General features: G+C 43.0%; 1 protein-coding gene across 12 annotated transcripts in view; it reads right to left on the reverse strand.

The window, feature by feature from the left end:
* Nucleotides 1-20,786, reverse strand: part of DGKI (diacylglycerol kinase iota) — a 507,839-nt gene that overhangs the window by 12,583 nt on the left and 474,470 nt on the right. For 11 of the 12 annotated variants that reach the window (XM_051849035.3, XM_051849034.3, XM_051849033.3 and 8 more), the window contains 2 exons: nt 14,778-14,815; nt 11,214-11,334 (listed from right to left, as the gene is read on the reverse strand). In XM_051849035.3, the coding sequence (XP_051704995.3) occupies nt 11,214-11,334; nt 14,778-14,815 (159 nt within the window). The remainder of the gene's footprint in view (nt 1-11,213; nt 11,335-14,777; nt 14,816-20,786) is intronic. The other variant, XR_007920530.3, reaches the window with a different exon arrangement.

A 20,786-nucleotide genomic window follows, 5' to 3' on the forward strand; every position in this document is an offset into this window, starting at 1 on the left:
AGCTCCTATTTGTCCTATCTGACAAGCAGACTGCCAAACAAGTCTCTGACTCGGATATAATTAGCATGTGGAAACTGATACAAAGGAAAATTAAAAGGTCCTATATCATATAGATTTCCAAGTTTCTAATGCATCATGTCTATTGCTTACTCCAGAGTATTTAAACATAGAAGTTCAATCTTTCACATAGCACTACGTTTCTTCAATTTGTTGCCAAATTTCTAGTTTTTCTTTTTTTTTTTTTTTTTTTTTTTTTTTTGACAGGCAGAGTGGACAGTGAGAGAGAGAGACAGAGAGAGAAAGGTCTTCCTTTGCCGTTGGTTCACCCTCCAATGGCCGCCGCTGCAGCCGGCGCACCGCGCTGATCCTGGCAGGAGCCAGGAGCCAGGTGCTTTTCCTGGTCTCCCATGGGGTGCAGGGCCCAAGCACCTGGGCCATCCTCCACTGCACTCCCTGGCCATAGCAGAGAGCTGGCCTGGAAGAGGGGCAACCGGGACAGAATCCGGCGCCCCAACCGGGACTAGAACCCGGTGTGCCGGCGCCGCAAGGTGGAGGATTAGCCTATTGAGCCACGGCGCCGGCTCTAGTTTTTCCTATAAGCTAAACTGGTAACTGTACAGCTTACCAAGTGTGTATTCTGGTTTCCCATTTCTCCAGAGCTTCACACTTCCCAGCCCTATGCCCTGACCCAAACAGCTTTCTCCTTCTAGCCACAGAACTAAATGTGAGTTATTCTGTAAAACACAGGCTGAGCTAAGGTCCTCTGAAAAGGTGATCTGCGACAGAAAAAAAGAAAAAAACTTATCCTTTCTTGAACTCCTCTACTGCTTCTTCAGTTCAATTCTTGCATGATGTTTTTGCTCTTCAAATGTACGCCTTATCTGCTTAAATAAGGTATTCTAAATTTCTTGACAGTAAAAATACCTTCATTATGTTTTTGGATCCCTCTGGCACCTATCATATATTAAGCAGTCAACAAAGATTGAACTCACTCATTTTTGTTCCTCAGTCATATGATTCCAACGAAAGATGAACGATAATCCACTCCCCAAAACTGCAGAGCAGTACAGAACAGTGATGAGGAGTGGGGTTTTAGAGTTGTCCCTCCATAGCGCAAAACCCCAGCTCTACTATTTACAAGATCTTGGGCAAGTTCATTTATGTAACACGTGTCTCACAAGGTTGTTGCCAGATTTCATGAGTCAACGCATGTAATGAGTTTAAACCAGCACCAGGCACCACAGGCACTGCATAAGGTACAGAGAGCAATCAGTATCCTCTCCTCTGGCCTAAGACAGCAGGTCACAGTTAGTCAAAGCTAGTGGAACACCACAGAAAGATAGTGAGGCCAAAGGGCCATTTCACTACCAACAACACTTGAAGCCACTTACTGATACCAATTACATGTCTTGAGAGCCAAGCACCCTAGCCAAGCGCCAACAGTTCACCTTCAACAAGGTCAGGAGTGAGAGGACCGACAGTGCCCAGTGGTCCTTTGAAAGCACTCCTGTTATTCCAGCAAGCCTTTTAAGCCGTTTGCTTTGAAAGGGATTCTGTGCCCAGGAGCTGGCCAGCCTGACCAGCAATTCTGCTCCCACCACTGCTGCCCATTGCACAGCTGTTCAGGCAGCAGTGCCCTTGCTTTGTTTTCTCCTTTATTCGTTGCTGTCACCCAGTGCTCTCAGAGCTGCACCCAAGGTGGGTCGAGGCCCAGGGACCTCTGGGGTCCAAGCTTCTAGGCAAATGAGAAACCCTAAGCATCTTTAACTGGACTAAAAGAGCAACCATTTGACAGTCTGAAGGTGGGGCCGTGGCAAATCAAGGACCTTGTTCCAGAATTGCTACAAGGCCAGCCAATCCAGAGTTACTTCCGAGCCGGTCATCCAGCCTGGCCTGCGGCTCTTCCTCATTCTCCATTCTCGCCCGTTAATCCTCTGAAGCCGGCAGAGGTGAGAGGCAGACACGGATACTACAACAAGAAACTTCTGGTCCTGGGGAATATCTGGAGAAATTACAGTTAAAGGTTGGAGAAATGGTTCTGAACACTGACCACAGGGTCCTGAACACTGACCACAGGGTTCTGAACGCTGCCAAACAATTGGCCAACGGAGACAGACAGAGGACAGCCAGTAGATTTCAGACGGGAGTGGGGAGCTGCTTTAACAGCACAGGTACTTTTCTGAGTGCTTCATTAGCCTGCTTTAAAGAGACTGCCTACTGCTAGCAAAAACGGGGGTCATGGTAGGGGCAGGAACAAGGAGTGGATGCCAGGTAAGGTCTCTGGGCAAGGCTGTAGCCCCTTCCTTATCTGCACCTGCCCTGACATACTGGGACCTGTGTGTTACCAGTTCCCAGAACTGTTTCATAGAGCCCAGCGCTGTTTCACAGTACCCTGCACTGCTTCTCAATACCCAGCACTGCTTCTCAGTACCCTGCACTACTTCTCAGTACCCAGCACTGTTTACAGTTCCCTGCACTGCTTCTCAGTACACTGCACTACTTCACAGAACACAGTGCTGTTACACAGTACCCAGCACTGCTTCGCAGAACTCTGCACTGTTTACAATACCCTACACTGCTTCTCAGTGCCCAATGTTGCTATATAGTTCCCAGCACCAAGACATAGAGCCCAGCACTGTTTCACAGTACCCTGCACTGCTTCACAGAACACAGTGTTGTTTCACAGTACCCAGCATTGCTTCACAGAACCCTGCACAGCTTCACAGAACACAGTGCTGTTACACAGTACCCTGCACTGCTTCACAGAACCCAGCACTGTTCAAAGTACCCTGCACTACTTCACAGAACACAGTGCTGTTACATAGTACCCTGCACTGTTTACAGTACCCTGCACTGCTTCACAGGACACAGCACTGTTTCACAGTACCCAGCATTGCTTCACAGAACCCTGCATAGCTTCGCAGAACCCAGCACTGTTGACAATACCCTGCACTACTTCACAGAACACAGTGCTGTTACACAGTACCCTGCACTGCTTCACAGACCCTGCACTACTTCACAGAACCCAGCACTGCTTCTCAGTACCCAGCACTGCTTCTCAGTACCCAGCACTGCTTCACAGAACCCTGTACTGCTTCATAGAGCCCTGCACAGCTTCACAGGACACAGTGCTGTTTCACAGTACCCTGCACTGCTTCATAGAACCCTGCACAGCTTCATAAAACACAGTGCTGTTACACAGTACCCTGCACTGTTTCACAGGACACAGTGCTGTTTCACAGAACCCAGCATTGCTTCATAGAACCCTGCATAGCTTCACAGAACACAGTGCTGTTTCACAGTACCCTGCACTGCTTCACAGTACCCCGCACTGCTTCACAGAACCCAGCACTGTTGACAGTACCTGCACTACTTCACAGAACACAGTGCTGTTACACAGTACCCTGCACTGCTTCACAGAACCCAGCACTCTCCACAGAACCCAGCACTCTCCACAGAACCCAGCACTCTTCACAGTACCCAGCACTGACTGCTTCGCAGAACCCTGTACTGCTTCATAGAGCCCTGCACTGCTTCACAGAACACAGTGCTGTTACACAGTACCCTGCACTGCTTCACAGACCCTGCACTACTTCACAGAACCCAGCACTCTCCACAGTACCCAGCACTGCTTCACAGAACCCTGCACTGCTTCACAGTACCCAGCACTGCTTCATAGAGCCCTGCACTGCTTCTCAGAACCCAGCACTCTCCACAGTACTCTGCACTGTTTAGCAGTACACTGTACTGTAACACAGTACCTTGTGCTATTTAATGCTATCAGGGTGAGATCTGGGGGGGGGGGGCAGGCATAAATTCTAAGGAAAAATGTATAAAAAGTAGCACCAATGATTTTTAGAAAGTTCATTTGAATCTCACTAATAAAGAAACAAAAGAGAAAGAGAGAAAAAAAAATAAAGCAGCCTGAATTCCTTCAGTGTATACAAATGGGCAGTACTTGACTTCAGGAACTTACTTTACATCAAGCAATGAGTGTGGATACCACGTCATCTCCCCGAATTTGTAGGAATACAAGTAAATCACTCACTACTGTTTCCTACACAGGGCTGCTGAAATGTTCACACTCCACAGGCAGCTGACCTGCACCAAAAAAACGACTATGAAATCCCTATTGAAGGGATCTGGGTGCAGAATTCTCCATGAAAATTTCAGGGGAAACCCGCCAATGCTTTTCCAGAACACTTGGAGCAGTTATCACTGGAACCCTGCACATGACACCCAGGACGTCTCTGGACTGTGATAGGTACTCCTGTCTCTCATGCCTTGCTAGGGGGAGGAAGATGGCAGGCAGAGACCATGTCTTATGTATGTATGAGTTTGGGCAGGTAACCTGACCTGAACAGACTTCAGTTTTTACTGCCTGTCAAATAGAGATGAGAACTCAGTGTGTAGGACTGCTGTAAGAATTGAACGTGCTAATACATTTAGAACAATCGAGGTTTATTTCTCAGAAGTGCTTGGGACAGAATTTAAAAATTTGTAATGAATGAGTGAAAGGCATCTTAAAATCATTTTGAATCCCAGACAATATCACATATTTTCCTTGGAGAAAGACCCATAACTGAAACACGGATTCCAAAGACGGTGTTATGGAAAATCAAGGGAAAAGAAAAAGTCTACCATGGGAACATATATATCAGTATTCAGGTGAAGTCCAGGGGATACGAAAGGAAGTAGAACTTCAAAATCTTTCAAAATGGGAAAGTGAACTTCGTGGTAAGCAGTCAGGTTCTCCAAATGCAAGCCTGCTGCCCAGGGCTCATTCCAGAAGCTCTTCCCATGGCGACATCAAGTCCTGCTGATGCGACTTTCTCGTCAATATGATCTTTGTGTTACAGATGCCGTGCCTTTTGTGACATGCATCCTTTAATTTGCTTCCCACACCGATGCATCCAAATCCCCTTTGCTATTCCTTCCACCTCCCCACGGCCTCTCTCTTGGGACCTCATTTCCCATTAGTCTCCCTGACGCTGCCAACAGACCATTCCAAATCCTCCTCGGCCTCAGGACAAAGGCTACACAGATGTGGGGAGAGCTGGCACTGGGAATGCTAACAGTACTGTCATCCTGGCCCAGCGGGATGGTGGTCAGTTCTCTCTGGGACCAGAGGCAGAAAAAGGAGGGTTAAAAAAAAAAGAGAGAGAGAAAAGAAAGACTGAAGGCAGAAAAAGAGGGAAGACAAAATAACCCATTGAAATCAAAAAGGAAATGCATGAGCGAGATTTCTATCAGGAAAAGCAGCAGGGGGCAATGGGGTAGGCGTGGGGGGAACAAAAACAAAAGAGCAAAATGTGCAGGGTGGTAAAGGAGCAAAACAACACAAAAGTCTCTTGGAGGGGTAAACTAGCAGGGAGGGAGCCAGCGAAAATATGGTTGAAAGGAGTTGAAAAGCGGAACCGCTAGGGGGGCCTCTCAGCTGGAATTCCTGCATCCTTAGCCTCTTGCTAGCACTGTCTCTGTGGAATTGTTAGCTCTCTTCCTCTTCCATTCCCTTTTCAGGCCTCCACAGGCCCAGATTCCAGTTTTTCATAAAGAAAAGCAGCGTGTTGCATGGATGAGAGATGAGGTCAAAAGGAAGACGCAGGACGAAACAACCTCAAGCCTCCTGCGGCTTTCTCAGAGCACAGCACACAACTGCTGTGCACATCCCCTAGGCTGTTTGAACACAGCCCTGAGAGGAGAAAGAAACTGCAGATAGTAGTGTCTGGGAGAATAGCTTATCTCTCCTGCCGCTTGTTCAGGAGGAATGCTCTGGATTGTGGACCAGGCTCCAAACCATAAATACCCAAGGACACTGGAAGCAAAGTGTCAGCTCAGGAGCCACATACAGTATCAGTTATGCACCTTGCAAAGGGCCTATCAATTGCTCAGAGCTGTTGTTATTAAAGGAATCTTTATTGGCAGGTCTCTGAACAGTATTTAGCCACAGGAAAACTTGAATACAAAAACATCATCAAATGATTTGCAGCATTCAACAGTCAGGAGGACTGTCTCTCTTGGTCTCTGGTGTAATGTAAAAGTTTCATTTGTTTTGTCATTTACATGCATTAAACCTGATCAATCTGCTGCAAATCTGATGCTAATTATAAATGCAATACCATAGTCAGGTATCCAAAGGGTCTTCAAAGGAAAATGCATGTTATTTTCAAAGAATTTGGCAATAAAATAAAAGTTATCTTTTAATTCCATTTGAACCAACATCTTAAAAATTATTTATTTGAGAAGCAGAAAAACAAATACGGAGACAGAACAACAGAACTCCCATCTACTGGTTTGCTCCATCAGCGCCCACAATGGCTGGAGAGACTGAGGCCAGAAGTAGGGAACTCAGTTCAGGTCTGCGACATGGGTGGTAGGACCCCAACTACTTGAACCATCACCACTGCCTCTAGGGGGCTGGATCTGCATCAGCAGAAAGATGGAGTCAGCAGCCAGGGCGGAAGTGAAGCCCAGGTACTCTGCTGTGGAACACATGCGTCTAACTGCTAGGCTGGACAGTTCCCCTTCCATGAATGTTTTTAGGTACTTTAAACATCCCTAACTCCCAGCCTCCCTGTGGTCTCCTGAGAAAGGCTATTTTCTTTGTCAGGTCAGGGGAATTCTGCGTTATTCTCATTACTAAGGTAGGAGATGCTAACAGCAGAAATCACAGTAAGAAGGTGGTTACAGAATAGAACTTTCTGTGTAACACTTTCTGTGTAATTCCTCTGATTTCAAGAACACTACACTTTGTAGGAACTTCTGCAATTTAAAAGAAATGAATGTGTCACAAAGGTAATTTTCAACTCCCAAATGCACAGGTTAATATAAAACTATATCAACAACTTTGAAAAAACAAACAAAAAGTTGACCTAAAATGCTTAGCTCTTCCAGAGCCGTGTGAATTAGGCTAAGCATCCATATTCCTGAATAAACAGAAACAAGGAGAGGGATGTTATGAATGAAATCAACAATGTTTATCAGATTGAAAAAACTAATTTCAATAAAAAGTCAATTGCACTTGGGTTTTCATTATTTGACTATAGTAGTCAAGTGTTAAAAACTTCCATCCATTAAAAAGTCCAGAAAGCCTTGGACTGTAGATCAAATTAGATCTTATTTTCAAACAGAAGAGAGATGGATTGTGCTTCACTCTCTGTGTAGTCTTTCTCCAGGTATCTATTGGCCAACTAGAGATCTTAGCGAGGAAGGGAGAGTACAGGATGCCTTCTGAGACCTTGAGAACAGTTTACCTGTGCGTGAGGTTAAGATAATTACTGGGGAGCCTGAGTTTTTTTTTTTTGCATGAACAGAAATACCAAGTCAATTTCTTTACAAAATCTAATTCTTTACAAATTCTTTACAAAATCTAAACACTAAAAAATATGCACTTTCCCAGAAAGCATGAATTCCTTTGTGTCTAACAGTTTTGACAGAGAGATCTGTCCTGTGTTACTTACACTTTGCAAAAGACTCTACAAATCAGTGAGAAACTCCTCTAGTATTAGAATGGCATTCTTTGATGAAGAGTTGAGAGTAATTTTCCAGATGGATCTAAGGCCACACAAATCATGGGTGTACTGATCTATGATTGGGGCTAGAAACTCCAAAGCCCAGGAATTCAAGTTAAGGACGTTTCTAGGGGCTCTATCATTTGAGGCAGGAGAAGGAAGAGCAGTAGAGGAGAAAAAGCCATGGTGTTAGAGTGATATCAATTCACGCCTCAACATTCACATTTCTGAGGAGGCTCAGCTGAGGATACGGATCTTTTTATTTTGTTGTTATATAAGCATGTCCCAAATATCATAAGGGATGCACTTACGCTTTAAAAAGACCATTGTTATTGAATATCTATATCTATTTTTTTTTTACTGAATCTGGAAACCTTAGCTTAGGATCCAGAGCAAAAGAAAAATGGAAAAGCATAGCTCCAGGGGATTCCAGGGAAGCTAGAAATTCAGGATATTGAGAGGGTAGGGTCAACATTTTAAACTGAAGAGGATGGAGTGCAAGGCAGTACATAAGATCCAATATGGCCCTAAACAGTGCACAGCTCCTTTGACCAGGTGGGAGAGCCTATTTCCCACCTGTCGAGTCTGCACAAGCCCTGTGGCCTGTTTCAGCCAACAGAACGCAGTGGAGATGGTGCAGAACCTCCCTGCTCAGACTCAGGATGTCGGACAGCTTCTACTGCCACCCCCTACCAGGAACTCCAGAATTACTGTGCAATGAGAAAGCTCAAGGTCAAAGACCAGGCATAGAGAAAGGCTCCAGGGTCCCAGTCAATCCTGAAAATCCTAAACATTTGAGAGAATCCAATTTAAATGCAGTCTTGGCCAAAGTGGTAGCTTACTGCAACCTGTGAGATGTCCTACAGAGAAGATTCTAACCTATGGGAAGGGATTCCGCTTCTTCAGGAATGGTTAAGGCGAGTGAGGAAGGGTGAATTCTCACACAAAAGGCCAGGATTTTAGCTACCTCCAGAGAGGGTTTGTGGGAACTGAATGGTTTATAGTATGAAAATACACATTCAATATCATTGGGTAAAGGATAAAATAGAGAAGGATTGGAAAGACTCAAGAAGACAGCAACTAGGAGAAGTTTAAACCAAATCAGAGGAAAAATAAAGTGACAGTATATGTCTAGTGCTTATCTGAACTTTGTGCAGTTGAAATCCTGAGGTCTTTCTTTTTCCTTAAGATTTATTTTTATTTATTTGAAAGGCAGAGTTACAAAGGGAGGAGAGAGAGAGAGAGAGAGAGAGAGAGAGAGAGAGAGAGAGAGAGAGAATCTTCTAACCACTGGTTAACTCCTCAAATAGCCACAGTAGCTTGGGCTGGGCAAGACCGAAGCCAGGAACCAGGAGCTTCTTCCAGGTCTCCCATGTGGGTGGGAGGGGTCCAAGCACTTGGGCATCATCATTAGCAGGGAACCAGATTGGAATCGGAGAAGTTGGGTCTCCAACTGGTGCCCATATGGGATGCTGGCATTGCAGGCAGAGGCTTAATCCACTATACCACAACACCAGCACTGTGGGCTCTTTTCTTATTAAGGGAGAAATAAAAGAATTATTGTGGTTCTGGATTAAATATTTGATTCTAATTCTCACTGTCTTTTGGAGAATTCTCCATGGGATACAGAATAAATCTATGATGTGTGTGTGTGAGAGAGAGAGAGAGAGAGAGAAAGAGGAATAGAGAGAGAGAAAGAGGAAGAGAGAGAGAGAGAGAGAGAGAGAGAGAGAGAGAGAGGCTATACCACCAATGCTTTTGTATTTCTTTCCTATTTCTTACCCCAAAAGAAATCCTTTCAACTGGACGAGATAGAATGATCAAGGGAGTAGAAGAGGAGATGATTCTAGGCTTTCTGGGCAGTTAGGTTTGGGATTCCACAACTCAGCTTCCAAGAAGGAAAGAAATGACTATCATCCTGCTTCAGTAGCCTTTCATGTTCACAAACCACTCTACACTCTACTGTTATGCCAGACCAAGGATTCAGGCAAACTCCTCACAGTGAGGCGGTGCTGAAGATGAAGCAAGGGGAGACTGATATGACTGGCAGTATAAAACCTCCTTACAAGGTCCTTGTAAAGATAAAATGAAGAGATGTGTTTAGTGTAAGGATTTGGCATATAATATTTGCTTGATAAAGGTTGCTACATTATCTACGTGTGGCTTTCCTTTGGGACTTAAAACAACATTAAAGATTTATTTTGGCTTTCACTACTTCTTTTAATCTATGATAAAAATACAGTTTAATGTGTGGTGCCAGTGGGGTTTTGGGTATATCACAAATAACCCACAGTACCACTTCTATGAAAGATGTAATCTCTTGAATATAATACCTTGGTAGCATGTTTTACTAACTTCAAATGAAATGCTAAATAAAATAGCTAACTCAAAGCTCAGTTAAATGAAAGTGTGCAGAAATTTAAAAATTCTGATTGTTACTGCCTTGTTTTCTAATTTGGCTCCTTTTTCAATGTTCATATTCAAAGTGACTAAATTTTATTCCTCCAGATATTATTCCTCCAGATAAATCAGATGAATTAATAATTCCCAAATCAAATATTGAATACCTTCAGTACACATTTATATATTATTTCATATACATGGTAAGAATTTGAAACATAAATTTAAAGTAATGTTATTTTTATCTCCCCCTCCAAAAAAATCTGTATCTCACTGTTTTCAATGTATTTGTGTACACGATCATATTTTTATTTAGTCTGCAATTGCTTAAAACTGGCAACTTTTATTTTAGTGCATATGAGTCTATAATAGGATATTACTGTGAAATAGTCAACAAATATTTGTTGAATGAATGGATGAATGAAAGAAGATATATTTGGTAAATTGCATAAAAAGAGAAGCAAAAATGGTCTGAATATGTACTCAAATGCTTGCTACCCAGAGCCTGAATGTGGGTACAAAGTGAGTGGCCACAATCTGCTATCAGGGCTCAGAGACAGATTTCAGCATATCCAGGTACTTAGTTCCAACAGCACTAGATCCTTCTATTCCCTCTCCCTTAGAAACAACCAATCCAGGCAGATTTGTCCCCTTCATTCCCGTCCCTTATTCCTAGAAGCACCAAAATCATGAGACGCTGATGTAACTGTCAAGACTTGCTGCTCATCTCCTGTATTTATGCTTTGAAGGTATGAATGATTTAGCAGCAAATTGGCAACACAGATAGGAAGCAGTGTGGGGGAGAGGATGGCTACCAGGAAAGACACATAGTACAAAGAGAATAAATGGTGACTCGGGTTGTAAAGATGAAGGGATTCAAACAGCAAAAAAATTAAAATGAAAGAGGACAAATTATACTTACTAACCCTCAGAATGAGCGAGTACAAACATGGATTAAGTAGCAGATTCCAACTGGTTAATTTACTAAAAAGCTCTACAAAACAAAGCACATTATGCCAGGTTGCATTGTTTTTGTTCTTTATTTTTTTTTAATTTGCCTCTTCCCAGAGAGCCTTTAAAGGGCTGAACGTGAAAAATCATGGCTATTAACGTCTTCATTAACCTGGTCCACATGTGGGCAGGGGTCTGTGACCTTAGTTGCCTTGAATGAGCAGGGGTGAGTTGGGTAAAAGTTGAGCGTATTTCTGCCATTCTGAAGACAGCCTGCATGAAAGTCAGCTTAGGAAATGCAATGTACTTCATGGATAAGTGGTCCTTGGTAAATTTACTGTATCTACTCACCATGGTCAAGGATATATTTCACAATCTCCCCGTTGCCGGTTTTAGCTGCGTAGTGAAGAAGTGAACAGTGGTCCGGTCCCTGAATTAGCAGACTGCCTCCGTTTTTATAGCTTTCTATTAGCTGAAAGAGAGACATACGGAAAGGAGCTCAGGCAGAATCCGGAACAAGGATAACTGCTCACCGGTAATAAAAGAAGGGTAATGTAGCAAACCACAAATGTTTCCAGCCTCAGAGGACACAGAGAAAAGTCAAAGAGATGAAGTGGCATCCCTGGACTGCGTTATCACACAAATAGATGGCCAGGTTTCAACCAGCCCCGGAGAGGGTCTCGGGGATATTGAACAGCACAGGAATATGAAACATGCACAGAGATTTTTTTCTTTCCCTTCTGAGAAAAGACTCCCAAGGGAGTAAGGGCTGGATAGCAGCAAAAAAGTTTCCCCAGGTTGGCTCAGCATTCTCTCGCAAGCAAGAAGGTAATTACAGATATAAACAGGAATAGGTTGGTGTCTGGTAGCTAAGCTCCGTCTTGTGTCCTTTAGTTGTTCTTCAATGTCTAATGAACTTAAGCATCAAATATAAAAGCTGCTTCTCATTTACCCGCACATAAATTCCCTCTCTCTCTCTCTCTCTCTCTCTCTCTCCCTCTCTCTCTCACACACACACACACACACACACCACTTCCTTAGCCTGACAGTTTCTGTAAATCATCCCACACATAGCCAACAAACCTAGAGTTGATTTGCTAAGTGAAAACCAACACAATGTGACATTTTCTATAGGAGAGAAGACTGGAAAGCTGCAGAAGTTTGCAGCCTGAGCATAAGGTGGCTAAATAAGGACACAAAGTTCATGAAATAGTGAACACTACAGAAAGTCTAAATGGGTCCCTGTTATCCAGAGTTAGGAAAAGAAGAGCCTTCCTGAAGCTCCTAAAAGGTAGTTTAAGGACAAATAAGAATGAAATAACCCAGCAGGTAATAAGCAAAAGTAACACTGTTTTCTTTCAAGAGGTCAGGTCCTGCAACATTATAAGTAATCAAACCTAAGGTGAAAGAGGGTTCACTCAGAAGCCGTGCCTTCCTTCAAATACACCCTAAGAAGTGCCATGCACCAGATGTCAGGGAAACAGAGACGAATGCAGCTCAGTCACCAGCCTCAAGGCCCCACACAGTCCATGGGGGACAAAGGAATTGCACAGTTAATGGAGAGGGTCATTATGAGGTTACTGGAGGTGCTCAAGGGATGCATAATGCAAGGGATGGGAAAGAAGCCACGGAAGATGGCCCAGGAAACAGATCAACAGAAGTGGTTGAATGGAGTTAACAAACTTAGGGGGACTTCCATCCCTAGACTGCAGAGGAAGAGAGGAATAAGGAACTAACAGTCTTCCACAAAAATCCAAAGTGGAATCCCACTCAGTTCCATGGTATTGTCTGGCAGTGACTCTTCCTTTCTTTGTGGTCAAATCCACAAAGAATTCAACACAGGCTGAATCAGACCTAACGGAGCTCTGCAGCCTCGATCCTGCTTCGTGCTGCGGTTTTAGATGCTGGACATCAAGTTCATCCATGGGCATCTTATGCAGCCCGTTTGTTCAAGAATTATTCATTCAGCCTTCACACATCACAGGGTGGCTCCTGGCATCTTCTGTCCTCTAGTATATGGCTTACACACACACACACACACACACACACACTCTCTCTCTCTCTCTCTCTAACACACACACACACATACACAAATACTCAATGTTAAATTTGTATCATGTTTCTTATGCAGGAGAGAAAAATGGAGAAGAGAAAGGGAGAAGAAAAACAGAAAGGAAGAGAAAGAAAAGAATGCAACAAAGAAAACGACTGAAAAAGGAAAACCCTAAGACCCTGATATTTCATTTTTCAGAAAATAAAGTGTTGTTAAGTCATTTCTTAGCTATTTAGGAAATTATTAAAATGGAGAACATTATTAGACAACTAGCTAGATATAGTCACTTCTCATACTTCAAATAATTCTCTACTAAGTACAAAAATGTATGGTAATAAAATCAAGGTCATGGGAAATTGGTTGCCTAACCTAAAAGTCTATAGGAAATAAAGTGGAAAAGTTTCAAGCACACAGTGCTTTGCAAACCTTTTGGCAAGCAACAGCCTTAGTCACGCCTTTATTTCCCATAGACCCTAATGCAAAGCTTTGCAGGGAGCCCAGGATGGTATTCCTTTAACACGACACTGGAAAGTGGCACTGAACTCAAATGCATATTGCTTAAAGAACACTTCCCTCTTCTAGGGAACAACTCCCATTCTGTAATCCAGACAGTGGCACTGAGCCATTTTCAGGATTATGTACCTAAAGACAGCAGTGGATCAAGACATTTGCAAACTTCTCACTATTTGCTTTATATGAGTAACTCATTTAAAAAGCAGCACAGGTGTTTCTCAGTTTATCCATAGGTGTGCTTCAAAAAAAAAAAAAAAAAAGGTGTGTACAAGGGTAAGAGTAACTAGCTTTCTTGTAAGGCTTTTGGTTTCTCAACGTGCAGTGGTATCTTAATATGTAGGCTCAAGAGTAAGGCAGAGCCCCGGCAGCTGCCTCTATTACAGAGCAGATCAATGTCACGGGGGCCATCGGGGCACTTTTGGGCAATCCTAAGTCCCAATGCTTGAAATTGAAATAAGGCCAAATATGGTTTTAGAATCCACATAGTCTATGTTGCATAAGAAATATTTGTATTTCCATCGTATTTAGCTGTTATAATAATAAACCTCCCACAAGCATTATAATAATATTGATAAAATAGTCAACATTTTAAAAACCTCTTCTATGTAGTAAAACCAGTCTTAAAAAGCTTTATATGTAATTTTTACATTCGATTCCCATGACAAACCAAAGACAGGTCCTATTATATCCCAACTTACAGATGTAGAAACTGAAACACAGAGAGAATACAATAATTACACAAAATCACACAGATAGAGAATGGCAGAGTCAAGATCTGAACCCAGGCAGTCTGACTTCTGAATTTACACTCACTCTTGAAGTAGTGGTGACTACTACTCTCCCTCTTAGCTATTCACCAGAAAATAAAAGCACAAATTGAAGTGTCCAAAATGGATCACACAGAGTATCTTTCTTTTGGTCAACTATAATCCCCAAAATACAGAACTACAGTAATGGAAGATATAAGTTCTGGCTGGAGAGGGCACTGTGGGTGTTTTACGGATGACTTGGTTTCAATACCTATCCAAAAGGAAATCTTTAAATTCTTCTGGTGAGCAGAAATTCTGTGAAAGGTGCACACTGCATCTTGCGGCTAAGTGGTGAATTTTAACTAATTCAGGCAAATGCCTTGGTGCTCAGCACAACCAATTTGCTATTAGAAAACAGAGATGCTGTGACGCTCCCCTGTCCCTCTCTGATCAGTTCTGAAGAGCATCCTTCCTCCTCCTACTCAGCAAAGATGGGCAGGTGGAGAATAGATGATAAACAGTCATGAAAATCTGGTGAGGAATGACGTTGCTTTGAAGTTCGTAAAGAATCACCAAAATTTGGTTAGGAGGATATCTTACCTTCATAAGATCACCAGCTACTACTGCCTGCAAAATTGCTGTGAAAGACAAAAGAGAGATGCCCCATTAGTAGAAGACCCTGTCATTAGAATGTTAGAAGGGTTGGATCCACATTTTAGTGAAGTAGTCTAGGTCTGGGGCAGAAACTAGGGAGTAAGAAGCATGCCAAAGGTTAAATCTTGGTCAAACTGACTTGGGCCCTCTCCTGGGTACCTCTCTACCTTAATATTCATCCCATAAATCACTGTGGACTCTACGTCAGCCCTCCTCTAGCCCTGGTAAGCAGAAAGAACATAGAATTTGGAGTCACACAGATTGGGTTCAAATCTTATCTCTGACAAGTACTGGGACATTGGGCAAACCATTTAACCCTTCTCAGTCAACATGTTCATGTTGGTGAAAGAACGAGAGTGAACCCTGAGGGGTGGCCAGAGGCATCTGTGAAGTCCAGTGACTGTCCAGTTGCTGGTGTAGAGCAGGGGCTCACCATGAACGTGCTTACTCTTTCCGATCCAGTCCTCCTACTCGGCTCTCTTAGGGTTCAAGAAATAAACAGTCTTTCTCTCTGTGTGTTTTGTAATGATAAATAAATGCCCAGTGCTATGAATAGTAAGTGGAATAGACACGGTGAAGAGAAAAAAATATTTAAATTATTTTCTGGGGAAAATAACCATGTGTTTGGCATCAAATTCATTGATGACTCTTATGGAAAGATACCTGAAGATCTTAGGTAACTTAAAATTATTTAGAAAAAACATGTAGCCTTGGGAGAAAGAACATAAGTATCCACTTATTTATGCTTGTTATGTGGAGTGTAGACATAGAACGAGAAAATAACATTGTTAAATGGGAAAAAGAATATATGAGCTTCCAATGACAATTATGATTCTTAAAAGGAATTATATGCACTTAATTTTTATTTTTTGGAGGAAGTGGATGTTTTGCTTAGTAGTTAGCTTGCTCACATTCCACATCAGAATGCCTGGGTTGGACCCCTGGCTCCTGACCTGAGCTTTCTGCTAGTGCAGTCCCTGGGAGGCAACAATGATGGCCCAAGTGGTTGAGTCCCTGCAACACACATGGGAGACCTGGATTTAGTTCCTGGCTCCTGGGTTTGGCTCAGGGCCCAGCCCCAGCTGTTGTAGACATTTGGGGAGTGAACTAGTAGATAGGGATGAGTGCTCTCTCTCTCTTTTTCCCTCTCTCTCTCTCTCTCTCTCTCCCTCACACAAACACACACACACACACAAACATATGTTTTAAAGTTCACGGAACATGAAATTAAAACATCAATGTAACTGGGTTCATAAAATCTTAAAAATCCAGTTATATAAGTGGTCTCAAAAAAGTGATGGAAAATGCATGTCGTTGGGGATGGCACCATGGTGCAGTGGGTTAAGCCAGTACCTGCAATGCCAGTATCCCATGTGGGTACTGGTTCAAGTCCTAACTGCTCCACTTCTGATCCAGTTCTCTGCTAATGCATCTGGGAAAGTAGCAGAACATGCCCAAGTGCTTGGAACCTTGCCACCCACCGGGGAGACCCAGAAGAAGTTCCTGGCTCTTGGCTCCCAGACCCTGGCTTCAGCCTTGCCCAGCCCCAACTATTGTAGCCATTTGGGGAATGAACCAGAAGATGAAAGATCTCTCTCTCTCCCTCCCACTCTCCCTCCCCCCACCTTTCTTTCTCTCTCTGTGTCTCTCTTCTCCTTATAACTCTGACTTTAAAATAACTAAATCTTTTTTAAGATAATTCATATTGTGATAAAAAGGTAGATGGATTTCAACACTATCTATACCAAAACCACCTTATCTTTTACTTCTAATTTTCCACAAATTTTCTGATGTACCCTCAGATTTGCATCAGGATAGAAATGGTCCTTTTAGGAGAATCAATGTGGCAGTTCTGAAATTACTCAAAAAATTAGATTATTTCAAGTCTTTAGAGTCACATAGTTTTAGGAGAATAATAATGTAAATTTATTTTGCAACATGGTATTTTATTCTTCTTATTTGAGCAGTCTCTCATTTAGCATCAGCCGAAATGCAATATCATGCATCAAAGTACATGAATCCCCTAGTTGTCACTCAACAAAACCATCAAGACTTTTCTATTGAGCACTTGTGAGTACAGGTGAGCAGATGTAAGGATCCACAGATATGTGAAACTCACTCACTGGTGCAGGACTGAGCACCTTCCCTTTGACCAAGCAGAAGTCTTGAAAACTTACAGAAATGAGGAGAGCAACTTCATTGTGGGCGGCAGAGGATGCAGGAGGAAGAGAAGGATGGAGCAACAGAGAGAACTGAAAGAGGAGGTAGGGGTGGATTCCTCTTCATAGCAATCTAGAGCAGTTTGCTCTTCTTCTCCCTGGGGATCCTAGCATAACACTTTGCACACAGCAGGAAACTGGCTAAGAAGAAAGCAAGGAGATAAAAGGAACAAGAAGGAGAGAGAGATGAGGGTAACAGAAATGGAATGAATACCATGTTATGTGTGAAAAGAACCTCTGAAAACATACATCTCAGTCTTTGTTTTACAAAAGAGGACACAGGGGTTTGACTACTGGAGCACAGAGCCAGTAGTGGCCGATCAGCACCGTAACACAGGCTCCTGGGTCCAGTACTAGGCTCTGTGAGACCAGAGGAAGGTGAAATACAGTACTGTTGTCAGGATTGCAATGCTGCGGAAACAGCGCTGAACTGGGATCTAATTTGTCTTCTTAAGATGGAGAAAAAGAATTCCCATTCGTTGGTTCAATATTCAAATGCCTCCAACAGCCATTGCTGGAGTTGGGGGGCAGTGCTCAAAGCTGGGAGATGGGAACTGAATCCAGGTCTCCCATGTGGATGGCAGGAAGCCAATTATTTGAGCCATAACTGCTACCTCTGGGGCTTTGCATTAGGAAGAAGCAGGAGTTGGGTACTGAAGAAAACTAGGCACTCTGATGTGGGATGCACTCACTACACCAGACTCCCAGAGGGTCAAACTCTAATATTTGTAATTTACTAAATACATAAATCTGGGAAATTATTCAATATATTTGAGCCAATATTCTTATTTGCAAATGAGGTTAACAGCCGTACTGTTCACCTCTCTGTAGTGAGGATAAAAGTTTAAAAGGGCTATATACATAGATATGTCATATAAACAGAAGGGGCAGTTCTCAGCACTTCCATGACTACATATGAGAACATGAAAAAGACACATGAATGCTTAAGAAAAAGTCTTCCAATAGGGTGAAGTTGGCATGTGAAGTTGGACATTTATCTATCAATAAAGCACCCATCAGATGAGAAGTACACATGGTGCCAGGGGATGTGGTTAAGCCCAAGACATGAACCCCACATCAGAAGTCAGGGAAGAGAGGCTGGAGGAAGCATTAATAATCACACAAGTGTGGGAACACGTCAGTGTGCATCTTTATATGACAGGATATTCTCTTGGTTGAAGGGGACTATCCATATTAGGAAAGCATTAAAGTTACAAAAAATTGCATTACAGAGCCGTTAATGCAAAGCCTTGGAACTCAGAGAAGTTCAAAACCACAGCATGGCCTATTTTTTCAAGACCACATTAACCATGTCTCAAAGTTGAACAGCAAAAAGAGAGAGGGAAGGAGGGTAGAAGAAGAGGAAGAGGAGGAAAAGGAAGATGTGAAAAGTAAGAATGAACTAATTGATTTGAAGCAATTATGTAATAAACTATGGAGCACATAAGCAAAAAATCAAGACGATGAAAAAACTACCCAGAACAAAAGTTATGGAAGGAAGGATGGACAGACCGGGGAGGGGGGCGGTGATAGGTTTAACTTACTGGCTAGCTGTGGATTTCAAAGAATATTTCTTGGAAGAGATGAAGTCTAAGCCAACTGTCCCAACAAGTGGAATTAATTAGCAAAGAAGCTTTTGTAAAAACTTTGCAAGATAAAAGGAGGACATGAACAAAGATGTGGATATTAAAAGTCACGAGGTCTGGCCGGCGCCGCGGCTTACTAGGCTAATCCTCCGCCTTGCAGCGCTGGCACACCGGGTTCTAGTCCCGGTCAGGGCGCCGGATTCTGCCCCGGTTGCCCCTCTTCCAGGCCAGCTCTCTGCTGTGGCCCGGGAGTGCAGTGGAGGATGGCCCAAGTGCTTGGGCCCTGCACCCCATGGGAGACCAGGATAAGTACCTGGCTCCTGCCATCAGATCAGTGCGGTGCGCTGGCCGCGGCCGCGGCGGCCATTGGAGGGTGAACCAACGGCAAAGGAAGACCTTTCTCTCTGTCTCTCTCTCACTGTCCAAAAAAAAAAAAAAAAAAAAAAAGTCACGTGGTCTGAAGGAGCCTGCCCAGAGCTCCACACTGGCAGATCTGAGGTGCAGAGACATCTCAGGCAACATGCTACAGGGTTGCACAGGGATCACTCTAGCTAGAGCCCCTTATGTCAAGAGAAGGCACGAGGATTATATACCACAGGCAACGAGAAGCTACTGAAGAGTTTTAAAAGGTGGGGAGGGGGACACATATAAACATTTTCAGCATGTCAATTTGATTCTGTTCTTCCCCTTCTGAAAACAGAGTTATGCCTGCTCCTAGCTCCTTGACTCCAGATTGCCCACATTAGAGCCTCTTTGAACTTCTACCCTATATCATCAACATGCACTATTATTTATGTTTGCCAGTTTCCTGTTTCAAGTTCTTGTGAATAGGTAGAAGATCATATAACAGAATTATGACCACAAATAATTTCAATTGTACTGGATATGGAAGCATGAATATTTATCTTTAAGTCAAGCAATCCACTCAAGGGTAGCTATTATGCAAACATTATCAGGAACAAGGCTCACTTCTCCCTCCTGATTAATGTCCTTCTCTAAGAACACTGTTGTTTAAGGTTTCCTCTGCATAAATAGAGTCCAATGCATTAATATTCAAATCCAGATAATAACCTTCAGAAAGATCAAGCTGAAAAACAAATAATGAGTTGTTATGATTACAGTATATTCTTTATTATTTCTTGGACTTTGAACTTGTCTTCTTGCCTTTTCCAAAACTCTTTATACAAAGAAAAGAGTGCTTTAAAATTCAAAGAAGCAAGTGCAGGCAAATTGTAAATGGGACATAAAGGTTACTGAGTGGATGAATAATAAGTTTACAGGAAAACTAAGTTACATAAACTTATGTAATAAGACAGGAATGTTAGGGGGCAGAGAACTGAGATGTTCGTCATTTTGAATCGTTAATCCACATGAAATGATTTATTTTTTGTTTAGCACTATGACAGCAAGTAAATTCTGTGCAGCGTACATCCCAAGACAGAAAGTGGGACTGGGCAATCAGGGCTTCAGAAGAGAATTGCTATCTTCCTTCTCACAGTCCTTGTCCAGGCCTGGATTCCCAGGGGTCCACGCATAGAAGGCAAAGGTGACTTCTATGACACGCGATCAAGAGAGAGAGAAGACAGTTGCTGTGATTTCAGTTCACTTGAACTTCAAGCCATTGCAACAGTATTCCCTCTGGGAAGTGTGTAAGTGAAGGCTCCACTCTCTTGAAGAAATCAGTGCCCTTACAAAGAGGCTTCAGAGAAGCCACGAGAGGATGAGGCATTCATCCCTGTTTCCCTCTCCACCGTGTGAAGATACAGCAAGAAGGTGCCGTCTTGAAAGCAGAGAGCAAGCCCTTGCTAGACACCTTGATCTTGGGTGTCCCAGCCTCCAGAACTGTGAGGGCTCAACTTCTGTTATTTACACGTCATCCAGTACAAAATGCTTTGACACGGCAGCAGGAATAGACAGGCCCCTGCCTACTCTTGCTATACCGGTCCTGTTTGCGGTGGGGAATATAACAGTATACAAAACAAAGTTCATCTTCTCATGGAGCTGTTATTTGGCAAGAAGCCCCAAACAAGCTCTGACTTTATAAGCAGGGAGGACTATATTAATATTAATCTTGGGGCAGACAATTGTGGTACAGTGAGTTAAGCTGCTGCTTGTAACACTCACATTCCATATCTGATCCTAGTTCAAGT

This window comes from Oryctolagus cuniculus, chromosome 3 (assembly GCF_051225735.1).
Source record: "Oryctolagus cuniculus isolate XC-2025 breed Fujian yellow rabbit chromosome 3, ASM5122573v1, whole genome shotgun sequence".
NCBI lineage: Eukaryota > Metazoa > Chordata > Mammalia > Lagomorpha > Leporidae > Oryctolagus > Oryctolagus cuniculus.